Source organism: Lactuca saligna, chromosome 5, assembly GCF_052625555.1.
Source record: "Lactuca saligna cultivar CGN05327 chromosome 5, ASM5262555v1, whole genome shotgun sequence".
In the NCBI taxonomy this organism is placed as follows: domain Eukaryota; kingdom Viridiplantae; phylum Streptophyta; class Magnoliopsida; order Asterales; family Asteraceae; genus Lactuca; species Lactuca saligna.
In genome coordinates, this window is record NC_136421.1 from 86,044,108 (window position 1) to 86,056,563 (window position 12,456).

At 31.6% G+C, this 12,456-nt stretch overlaps 1 protein-coding gene across 2 annotated transcripts; it reads left to right on the plus strand.

Annotated features, from left to right (window-relative positions):
• Window positions 1–2,934: 2,934 nt before the first annotated feature.
• On the plus strand, window positions 2,935–10,504 carry LOC144996881 (uncharacterized). Of its 2 annotated transcripts, none has more exons than XM_078956643.1 (14): window positions 2,935–3,260; window positions 4,216–4,292; window positions 4,528–4,686; window positions 4,804–5,017; window positions 5,576–5,662; window positions 5,740–5,879; window positions 6,048–6,128; window positions 6,211–6,275; window positions 6,902–7,077; window positions 8,490–8,620; window positions 8,722–8,806; window positions 8,995–9,208; window positions 9,796–9,902; window positions 9,971–10,109. In XM_078956643.1, the coding sequence occupies exons 1-14, from the start codon at window positions 3,093–3,095 to the stop codon at window positions 9,974–9,976; spliced, it is 1,710 nt and encodes a 569-aa protein (XP_078812769.1). In that variant the 5' UTR covers window positions 2,935–3,092; the 3' UTR covers window positions 9,977–10,109. The 2 variants fall into 2 exon arrangements, with proteins under 2 accessions (XP_078812769.1, XP_078812768.1); XM_078956642.1 differs by having other exon boundaries at window positions 2,936–3,260; window positions 9,966–10,504.
• Window positions 10,505–12,456: the final 1,952 nt, after the last annotated feature.

The window sequence follows — 12,456 nt, forward strand, 5'->3', positions numbered from 1 at the left end:
CACTGTTTTGCAGAAAAATACAGTTTTGGCCCTTCAAAACAGAAAATTTCGCATATTGGGCCCTATTGGGCCAAAAATGTCATTTTTAGCCCATTAAGCTTGAAATTTATATTTTCAACCCTCCAAAAGAGTATATTTCCAGAAAATACTTTATTGAAACTGTTTTGACTCTTCTCATCCATCAGAATTCGTAATATGTCATTTTGGGCCCTTTAACTTTATATTTTTAACATTTTATGTCCCAAAATTGAGTTTTTAGCCCAAAGAAGATGTTATTAAGCCACTTAGCTATTTTTCTTGGAATAATTTGTATGTAGAAATATATTTGATGCTAGTATCATTTAACATAAAGTATATCTCGATTTTTAGGGGCGTATGGTTAGATCCAACATCATAAACACACAAAAACACACATATAAGCATAGAAATCATACAAGGCATACAAAACACATATAGATCTACACTTTCACTTGTATTCCCCCCCCCCCCCCTACAAAACTTATAAAACCGAAAAATAGGGAGTATGAAGCTCACCTTTGGATGTGGTTTCGGTTTTGGAGGAGAAATGGAAAGGAAATAGGATGATTTTCGGCCTAAGCAACCTTTTCTTGATGATCTCGAGTTTGACAGGTTCTAAGACACAAGATTATGATTTCATATGAGTTAAGAAGAGATTTTTTGGGCATAAGAAGAAGTCTAAAGGGTGGATCCAAGTTTCAACTTACCTAGATGATGATCTTTGTGGAAGGACTCCCTTGAATACCTCTTAGATCTCGAAAATTTGGAGAGAAATGGAGAGAGTTCCTTGAGAGAAAAGATGAGTGAAATGTTTGTGTGTGTGTTTGGGATTCGGCCGAGAGGGGGAGAGAGGAAAGAAGAGAGTGACTTTGACAAGATAGATGCTTGGAAGTATGAGTTGCATGCATGGAGACCCATCAAATAAAAGTGAGGTGGCAATCCAAAGCCAACTTCTCCTTTTCCTTGGGCTTGGGCCGAGAATGGAGAGGGAAGAAAGGATTTTTGGGCTTTTTGCCCCTAAGCCCAATATTAGAGTTAGTTTGGGTGATCATTGGCCTTATAAGATAAAATTGTGATTTTTATGCTTTATTAAGCTAGATTAGGTTAATCATGGATCAAAGCTTTTAATTCATTTCATTCTACGCCCAAAATGACCCAAAATGTTGAATTAAATTAATGTGGGTCCAATTAGAGCCCATTTAAGGGTTCTAAGCCCATGATAGTTAAATTGGAAGCTTATTGGTCCATAGAGTCCAATAAGGAAGTCCTAGTCCAAAATGGACCTAATTAAGAACTTCTCGGGTTTCCAATTGTGTGATGTAGTGAATTGAGGTTTAGTTTTTCCATTAAGTAAGCATCATACATGCTCTTGAGTTTTTTTTTTTTGAATTCAATATTTACTTGAGTATAGTGATTACAAGACACAAAATTTCTAGTTGTGACATTACTACCCATGTTCTTATCATTTTTCAAAATCCAGAAAATATATGTCACACCCCCAAACCGAGACGACGGAAACGTTCAAGAGCGGAGGACGTCATGTACAGTATCACAACAATTGAATAATAGTAATCAAAGTAACAACAACCATTGTATTGATAAAATAATGTTTACATTGTATTCAAATCACATATGATTGACTCCAAAATTAATTAGCAAAACAAAGACATGAAGCTACTATGCTCTGCCTTCTCGAAAATCGTGTGTGTACCTGTATACTAGTGTCCTGATAATACAAATGGTTTTGAAATTGTCAACATTAAAGTTGGTGAGTTCATAAGTATTTTGTTTTAGAAAGTATGTTCTTTGTTCCTTGAAAACCTTAGTGTGTTCCTCTAGAAAATACTATATTTTATGATGTAATGAAATGTGACCCAAACTAGTTCCTTCTACAAGTACTTAGTGTATACAAGTTATATACCATCCAGATCGAATAGACAATCGATTGTGTGGTTCTACCCCAAGTCCACAACCAAACAAGGAATAAAAAATGAGGCATAATCCAGACATTCCACTGCCTGGCGGATCTTCATTGTATATACAAATTGCAAACCATCCTTTATTGGTGAGGCATATTTACACAAATAAAGATGTCATCAGATTCATCAAAATGTTGCATTCCGGAGGTGTATTTAGTGCTGAGTGTACTTTGGATAGAGTAATTGAGGAGGTTAAGAGTTACGATAACTTTTCAATTCACAAGGTAGTTAATTTGTCCATGTTTTGTTTTGAAATTTTGATTCATTACTTTTAACAAAATTGTTAGGTAGGAAATATTTTATAAATTGCTAAAAATAGTAATGTAATATATGTAAATATAGTTTACTTTTTAGTTTTTACCCATAGTACATTCTATTAATAAAGGGTTAAACTAAAAAAAATTATATTTTCTTTTTTTCCCGGATTAAACCTTTATTTATTGTCTGAAAAAAACCTTGAATTTTTTCATTTTTTCAGATTTGGCAATTTTAGTCATTTTTTACCAAAAAAATTATGAAATATAAGGTTTTTTTTTTTGAGAAAAATACTGCTTGTGGAGCCGCTCCCCTTCTGGAGCCAGCAGGTTCTAAATGACCTCCGTCTCACGGGTAAAAAAGTGGTAATCGTAACAATGAAAAAGCTTACCCTTTGTAATCCAATGACTCGCTACTTTAGGGGTGTCTAGAATTACATTTGAAAAATGCTTATTTGCTTATTGACCTTTTGAAAAACTAATAAGTCAAAAAAAATTATTTAATAAATTCAAAAACACTTTTCAAAATAACACTTTTTAATAAACATCTAAAAGATGGACTGCTTGTTACTTTTTCAACCAAAATATCTTAAAAAAAACACTTTTAAAAAACTATTTTACCAAATAAATATCTTTTTTTTTTTTTTTTTTTTTTTTTAGAGTTTTTGAGTTCAAAACACTCCCAAACACCCCTTTAGTTGCCAAGGAAAGAGTTCACAGGTCCAGCAAAACGAATCCAGGTTTCCATCGGAATCGAGATTTCGAGAGAGAAAGAAAAGTCACGGAGCACAAAGAGACTATCACATATCACAATCAGTCAATCATCATCATCATCATCATCATGTGGCTCTTCTATCTGATCTCGTTTCCGTTAACCCTAGGCATGGTTGTGCTTACGCTCAAGTACTTTGCTGGTCCTGATGTTCCTCGCTATGTCTTCTTCACCGTCGGCTACACTTGGTTCTGCTCTATCTCCGTCATCATACTCGTACCTGCCGACATTTCTTCCGTAATTTTTCTTCCTATTTCTCTCTTCTTCCTTCATCTGTCTCCTGTAAGCTACAATTTGATTGCATGAATTGCTGACTGATAACACTCTTCTGCATAATAGTGTACTTATGTTCCTCCTTCTAACCCTATGTATAGGGTAAATTCCTGATCACTTGCTAGGTCGTTCTAGGTATTCCAGGATGTAGAGATATACTGATACAATACCTAAAAACTGTCACCTCTTCATTCTTCATTAATCTTTCTAATGATGCTGCTCCATGAAATGCTTTTTTATACCACCTTAAAGGAAGAATATAAATGTGCTGGTCCAACTATTGATAGGTTTGTTCGTATCATTTCAATATTTTTTTATAGATAAAAGAACTTAAGTCTTGAGATATCACAAACAAATAATGTGTGAATACGAATTCTCATTTAAACTTTTGTCATAATGCATTCGAATCATATCCCATAGAGAATTTCTTAGGTTCCCGTTCATTCTACATAGGGTAATGCATGAGTTGATCATTAACACGAGTTAACCATTGATGCTTAATTAACATTGACATTAATAATACAAACAATTGGCACTCAGATTAACTTTAACTAGAAATCTTCAATTATGATCAGCAAAATATCAACAACATTCACTTATCCTCAATCACTTATAATCAACTTGATTCCCAGAATTTTTTTTCAAGAACAGAGGAGGGATTATTAAAAGGGTTCACACGATCTGTAGTCCCCAAAAATTGCTTGAAGTGCATAACAAATTGCTTGAAGTACTCAAGTACCTAACAATTTGCTCAGCATAATTTTCAACTTCTTAGCGACTTCAAACATATTAAATCCCCGCATCTAAGTCTCTCCCAAATAGAATTTGAGCGTGTATGGTTTATGAAGCTCTTGATGCATCATTTTTTTTCTTCATATAATTTAGATTTTTCTTTTTCTCTTTTATTCTACGTGTGCAGACAATTATTGGTCATGACAATGGAGGTATCTCTTTCTTTTGGAGCTGGTCATATTGGAGTACTTTCTTGCTTACTTGGTAGGTTAGGCTGTATGCTATTTTACTTCTCTATTCTGTTATGGTCATTGTGAACTAATGATAAATAATATCACCCATTTCCTTGAATACTTTTTATAAGGGTGATAGTGAAGCATAGCTGGCATGACATCCTGAAGTGCCCCATTATTTGATGAAAAGTTGTTAGACAAAATTTCACGAAATGGTTCATATATGTTTTAAAATATGTATATGTTTTTTTTTTTTCTCTGAGCAGGCTAGTTGTGCCCTTGATTCAGGGGTATGAGGATGCTGGAGATTTTACTATGAGAGAGAGACTGAAGACAAGCATCCATGTGAACTTAGTCTTCTATCTTATCTTGGGTTTGATTGGGCTTGTTGGGCTTATTTTGCTCATAATGATGCGAAATGACTGGTTTGTTTGTTTCTTTCTGAATAAACAAACCATTTAATGATATTTTTGATATGTTTCACATATGGATCTTCCTTAGTAAATGTGAAGTTTAATAATCTGAAGCATGTTTTTTTACAGGAGTGGAGGCGTACTGGGTATGGCCATGGCATGTTCAAATACTTTTGGACTTGTTACTGGTGCATTTCTACTTGGTTTTGGGTTGAGTGAGATTCCAAAGACTATTTGGAGAAATGCTGACTGGACCACTCGCCAAAAAGTTCTTTCCCATAAAATTGCCAAAATGGCTCTGAAGCTTGATGTGGCTCATCAAGAGTTATCAAAAGTGATAGCTGTAAGTACTTGTAGTATTTGCTTTTTTGGTCAAATTATTCCATCCATGCCAACTTGATCTTGAATATATATATATATATATATATATATATATATATATATATATATATATATATGTTGACTATGATTATATCATGGCATTATTGTATGCCATATCTTAATGAATTAGCGTCTCTGGGGAGATATGGTATCTTATTTGGTTAGAAACCACTTTAAAGATGGAGCTGCTGAGCAGTTTTAAGCAGCAGTCCAATCTCCTGAAGAATTATTAACTTATTAAAATTAGTCCAATTTCTAAGTTTCCAATACAGATTTTATGCATCTTTAACTCTTCACTTGTATATCAGCTAATTAGAGTTTTTATTCAATAAAGATTTTATGTATAATGTATATCTGCTAAATATTAAAATGGAGTGAGTTATCCATAATTGATATAAAAGCAAAATTTACGTTTGCTTAGTTCTTTTGCAATCTTTTATGCATCTTTAACTCTTCACATGTGCGTTTACATCTCTTTTTAAACCTATTAATTATTTCTTTGATTTGCTGATTGTATCAGGTGGCCCAGGAAACATCTAAACAAATGTCCAAGCGTGATCCATTTAGGCCCTACATGAATATTATCGATGATATGATATATCAAATGGTATATACATCTGCTTCTTATGTAACCAACAATTTCATAAGGTTCTTGCTAATGTGGCTTCTACTCTCTTCTTTCAGTTACATGAAGATCCCTCCTTCAAACCAGAAGGAGGGCGTTTAGGGGATAATGATATGGGTTATGATACAGATGAAAAGACTATGGCAACATTGAGACGCCATTTAAGAGAAGCTCGTGAGGAATACTATCGATATAAAAGGTAGACTACCCTATAAAGATATGGTAATTTCAACTTTGGAAACTTTATACAATATCCATTGTATAAAACATAAGTTCAGCTTTATGTTGAGTAAATCTTTCTATTGAAGTTGTCATCTTATACATGGGTGCTTGTATAGTTGAGGATTAAATCTTCCTATTTTTGCAGTCAGTATTTGACATATGTTATCGAAGCCCTGAAATTAGAAGACACCATAAAGAATTATGAACAACGTGATGAGACCAGGTGGTATGTTTCAAAACACATACATTTTATATTGTTTCTCATTTTAATTTATTTGCATTTGGTGATATTTTGGAAGTTATTGCAGGAAATATATTTCAAGCTTCAGACCTGGGCGGAGTGGTAAATTAGGAGGCTATCTTGATACAATGGGTAACAAAACAATCTCCTTTTTTATTCATACTCTAAGTCAACACATTGTTTATATGTAGTTAGAGGTAAAAAAACTAGGATTAAATGCAAGAAATAGCAACATACTTCCATTGATTTGTTTATTTTAGCATTATTGTACTTTGAAAACTCTACCCTATTATAGCAATCTCATCAAATACAAAGTATTATTTGCTGTTATAATTGTGTAGAATTTTCAAAGTACAATGCTTTAATAAGAAAAAAACCGAGTTTAATGCCCTAATAAAAAGATATAACATTAGGATGCTATTACAGCATTCTAATTTGGAAAAATTTACCTAATCATTGCAATGTCATCTAAATATGAAGCAATATTCACTGTTATGATCGGGATTTTCAAAGTGTAATGTCTTAATCAGATAGAATTTTCAATATATGACTATATTCCCTTGATAAGAAATATATTTTGGAAGTAGAGTGTTGTGATGAAAAGGAATGCAAGTAACAAACAAATTAATGGAAGTGCATTGCTCTAGTTAAGATGAAAGGGTTATTTGTAAATATAATGATTTGGGTAGGGGTGTAAGCAGAGCAAAATAAGAATGTGGAACCTGAAAAAGAATTATTAGAAATGGTATTATTTGTAGAATTAATATGGCGATGCATCGTGTGGAGGCTACTGGAGAAAATGTTTGCTGTGATTCTTGGGTGTATGTCAGCAGCAATTCTATTGGCTGAGGCAACTCTCTTGCCTAGTGGTCTTCATCTATCTGTTTTTTCCCTTTTGATCAATTCCATTGGAACAAAAGATATGCTTGTACAGGTATATATATTTTCCTCTCTCTCTCTCTCTCTCTCTCTCTTATATATATATATATATATATATATATATATATATATATATATATATATATATATATATATATATATATATATATATATATATATATATATATATATATATATGAGAGAGAGAGAAATTACCAAAATTCATATTCAAATTATCAAAACGTTATTCATATTCAATATGGGAATTGACCACTTGATTTAAAAAAGAAAGCATTAACAAACAAGACTTGAGAGCAAAGTATCCTAAATAATAGAAGCAAGCAAATAAAAAGGAACTTGTTAGAGAAGGAATTCTACAATACTAACATTTTGCAGAGCGTGAACAATATTTTTATTCATTTTAGGTATACTCTATAAATATTATATGTCGATTCTTAAAAGTTAAAACAAATGTAGTGGGGCCCAGCGGATAGGACTTGACCTTGATAGGAAGATGGCTTATTCCCCCTCCCTTCCAACCTTTTTATTGCTGGGTTTTTCTTCTTTGCAGTTTTGGCCAAATGTTTTAATTTTTTTTTTTCTGGATTATGATCCCCACCCTACTATTCCTTTTTTACAGTTTTGACTCAACATTTAATTTTAGTAACAATTTGGCTATTTTTGTTTTTGTTTTTTTTTTAATTTCTCCAACTTTTTACAGTTTTGTTTTTATATGTTTTCTATTTTTTTTAAACTAAAGTTACATTTTTAAAACTTTTTTAGAATTTTTGAAGTTTTTATACAATTTTGTTATTTATGAAATCGTTTTTAGAATACAAGTTCTTTTACGAAATTACATTTTTACATCTATTACAACCTTTTTTATGAGTTTCCATGCATGTAATGTTGTAAAAACATGGCAAAATCATACTTTTACTTCTTCGTTTTCACAAACTATACATGCACTCTTATGTATAATTAAACATAAATAACCATATTCTAAATTTTGGTTTGCCTGTTAACATATTTTACTTATTTAGACCCTTTTGTTTATTTTCTAAGTATACATTCTGTAGTTTTTTAAGTGATTATTAAGATCATTACCGTTTAGAAACAATAGTTTTGAAGTTTTGTTATATTTCCTCCAAACCAAACCCTTTTTTATAAAATTTTCCCAATTTTTTCTCAGCTTTGTTTTTTTACAGGGTTTTTAAAATTTCGTTTTTTAGTAATTTATAAAAAAATTACTTCTTGCGGAGTTTATTTTACGTCTTTTTGTACAACTTTATCGTTTTTTACGAATTCATTTTCATCAATATTATAGAGATAATCATGACTGTTGAAAAACGTAATCTGTTCGTCTCATTTTTTATTCTTTCTTTCTTTCTTGTATGCTCTGTTATTAACTAATTTTTTGCTTTTTTGCACATAATAAGTTAGTGACAGTTGTTTAATTTTGGAGTGTAGGTTGTTGCATTTGTTCCACTTTTCTACATGTGCATTTGTACATACTACTCGCTATTCAAAATTGGTATGCTAACATTTTATTCATTTACACCGAGACACACAAGCTCCGTAAGCTTGCTTATGATATGCTCGTAAGGTTTACATTCCTCTGTTTTATTTACATATTCTGATAACCTTTTTTTTTTTTTTTTTTAAGCTGAACATTTTTTCTTTTTTTAACAATCTGCCTCAGTATGGTTGCACGCTATGCCCCTCCAATTTCCTTCAACTTTCTCAATCTCATTCGCCTTGATGGGAAGAAGACCATCTTTGAGGAGGTATATGCTATTGCTTAAACTTCACTACCTATGCACTTCCTAAATTTCTTGTATCATATGTGCAAAAGACATGAATGCCCTCCTCATGGTTTACTTCTGTTTCTACTCTATTTTTTCTTAAGATATTAAAATATCATATGCATAATAAATATATCTCAGTGGTATGCTGTAATTAACTTTGAATGCAGAGGATGGGAAATATCGACAATGCTGTGCCTTTCTTTGGGAAAGGATTCAACAAATTATATCCACTTATTATGGTTGTATATACGATCCTGGTTGCAAGTGGTTTCTTTCACAACATAATAAATTTTGTTGGAAAATGGAAGAGGATCGCATTACAGAACGAAGAAGATGATCTTGATGGTGTTGATCCATCAGGATTAATTATTCTGCAAAAAGGTAATTTCTGCCTCTTGAAAATTCTTTTTGTATTTGTATTAATCGATATATGCTTTAAAATAATAAGGTGAAATGAAAGTAGAATCCGATAATATATAAATCAATGAAAGCACGTTTCTATTTTTTTGTCCATCTTACTACAAAATAATAGAGGAAAAATTTGGAAGAAGTTATGACTTAATACCTTAACCCATACATTTTGTGCATCAAGTAAGAAAGAAGCTGTCCCTATTAAGAAAAAAAGAAACAACACCTTAGACTTATATAGGTTTACTTGTATAACATTAATTTATTCTTGAGTAAATTACTGAAATCGTCCCTATGGTTTGGTCAAAATTGCATGTTTAGTCCCTAACTTTTTTTTGCACTCGGATCGTCCCTGTGGTCTGATTTTGTTGCGTTTTTCGTCCCTTACATACATAAAGTTAGGGATCAAACATGCAATTTTGACCAAACCATAGGGACGGAAAACGCAACAAAATAAACCACAGGGACGATCTGACTGCAAAAAAAAGTTAGGAACCAAACTTGTAATTTTGACCAAACCATAGGGACAATTTCAGTAATTTACTCTTTATATTATATAGAGCGTGCTTGGTTGGAACAAGGGCACAGAATTGGTGAAGAGGCTGTTCCATTTGCAAGAGATTTCAGTGATACAAGTGTGGAGATAGAATCGGGAAACAGTAGCATGGTATGTGACACTGACTCCATACTCCATACATGTTGTAGTTGACAGATGTAATGTATTTTTCAGGGTAGATATGAGGGTAAATCGAAGCTGCTATCAAACAAGAATGAATCCGAAAGTTCATCTAGACATCAACGGAGCAGAGAAGCCATTACTAGCAAGTATGCTGCCATCAGGGAACAAACCAGACAACAAACATCCAATCATAACATTAACAACAACATATCATCAACCGAAGTCTCCTTGCTTGATGCCAACACCATTACAGGATCACCATCATCAACATGGTCCTCAATCAAATCGGGCCTTCAAAATTGGAAACTAAACATAAATTCTAAACAATACATTCCCTTGCTTCAAGTTGATGATTCCAAGTCTTCTTCTGATTCCCTGGATGAAATCTTCCATAAACTTAAACGACCCCTTGTTGAAGACCGAGATGCGTGTGATTAGCTTCATGATACGTACTTCTAATCGATTAAAAAAAGTTCATTAGATGTACATGTTTTAAAAATGTTGTATCCAAGGTTATTTCACAGATTCTTGCGCCAAAAACCTGTGTCAAAAGAAACCCAACCGATTTGCTGGAATGACTTGGTTTGATATTTTGATGTCAGCAAGGTGGTAGAAGATGTGACAAGACTTGCTCTTGATATAACATGGTTATAACATAATTATGACAATGGAATATATAAACTAACGATAATCAAAGTAGAATAGTAAAATGGGAGAAATATTATTGGCAAAGTTTTCAAGACAAATTTCCTTATTACAAAAATTCAATGGGAGTCGATTTCATTTAGCAAAATTGTGAATGACAATCTAAACACAAATCAATATACAACATTTTTGTACTTCGGTAAAGTATCACAACTCTAGCGTTGAAAATGACAATCCAATAGAGGGTCTATCAAAACCAAGATAAATAATATATCCAATGTACAGAGTAGATTAGGACTAGGATTTAGTGCGTGTGTTAGCCGTTAAAAAAAATACATTTCATAGAGGTCACCCTTGTTGCCCATTGTAAGCTCTTTCGATATCAATGAAGGGGGTTAACGAAAAATTCATTATTTCATGTTTAACCAATTTCATGATGTCAGCCTAAATCATTCAGATGTTTATCGCGGTTGAAGGTTATATGTTGGTAGAATGGTAGCTATGAAAGGCGTTGTAGAAGACAAAGTGAGGGGTTTCTTCAAATTACTCCAAGTATATATCCAGAAAAAAGGAATGACTTACTAATATTAAAAAATAAATAAACCTTGCATAAAAGTGGATATTTGATTTCAATATTTCTCCAAAAGTTGAACAATCTTGGAAAAACATTCGAATAAAACAAAATTTATGCGTTTTTGTTTCTTGGGGGGATTTTTTTTATTTGATTTTAGTTGGTTTCACTCAATAAAATATAAATTTCAATCAAAATTGAAGAAGTTTAATCATTTTACAGACTCTCCAAGTTGTATGTGACTCGAATAGATAGATGATTGGTGTTATATCTTTCTCTCTCAAAGGACCTCATAATGACACCAAAACCAAGGTCTTGAGGTGTCAACTCCATTGTTACTGGATTTGGAAACGAGTTCAAAGCTTTAGTCTCAAATGATGTAAAGTATGTTCATTTTATACATTCCAATATTTTTGATTTGTGTTCAATAATAAGTTTCATTTTTCTTAATGGCAATATGGGGATTGTCTTAGAGCCATCCATGTGTAACATACACGTTCAGTTATCGTGTATTGTAAAATATAAAAGAGAATAATATTATATGAAATTGAGTGTTGAGTTCTAACAGATAGTTTTTACTAATAATGAAGTAAAACTGTGTTTAGAATCACTCAGAAAATATTGGAAGTCTTATGAGATTTCAATTAAAAGTCAAATAGTGAAATTTAACGAAAATATAAAATTTTAAATAAGTAAAATTTTATTATTGAAAGTTGTAAAGCAGAGTTCTTTCCTAGTTTTGTTATAACTTCAAAGTTCTCAAATATTTTAACCTTTACATTTAACTTTTTTTTTTAAAAAAAAATTACCTATGTAATACATAGGTCTTATAAGTAGTCCTCTTTAATAAATCAATGTTTTTTTTTTTTTTTTTTTTTTTGCTACATGTCACACTTATTCAATTTGCCAAACGTTATTTTGTGGTTATTTTGAAATATTTTTTTTCCACATGTCATTTTATGAGTTTTTCTATTTTATTGAATTCCATATAATATTTCAATGTAATAATTACAATAAATATAGTAATAAAATGATATGAATTTCATTAATGCAGTTACATTTTAATTTTAAAATTTTCAAATTAAAGTTCATTAGTTTCTATTGTTTATTTATTTAAATTATTTGTTTAATTTAAAAGATAAAAACTACTCTAATACATGAATATTTTTTTGCAACTTATCTCACTCTTATTTCATGTGTCGAATGACATTTTGTGGTTATTTTGAATTAATTTTTTTCCACGTGTCATTTTTATGAGTTTTTCTATTTTATTTAACTCCATTTAATATTTTAATGTAATGGTTACAGTAAATATAATAATAAACT

What these genes read in the sequence shown, in the direction of transcription:
- LOC144996881 (XM_078956642.1), top strand. Translation starts at nt 3,093, where the DNA reads ATGTGGCTCTTCTATCTGATCTCGTTTCCGTTAACCCTAGGCATGGTT. An exon ending in TACCTGCCGACATTTCTTCC is followed by an intron (nt 3,261 to 4,215) that starts GTAATTTTTCTT and finishes CTACGTGTGCAG; the next exon opens with ACAATTATTGGTCATGACAA. An exon ending in ATTAATTATTCTGCAAAAAG is followed by an intron (nt 9,209 to 9,795) that starts GTAATTTCTGCC and finishes TATATTATATAG; the next exon opens with AGCGTGCTTGGTTGGAACAA.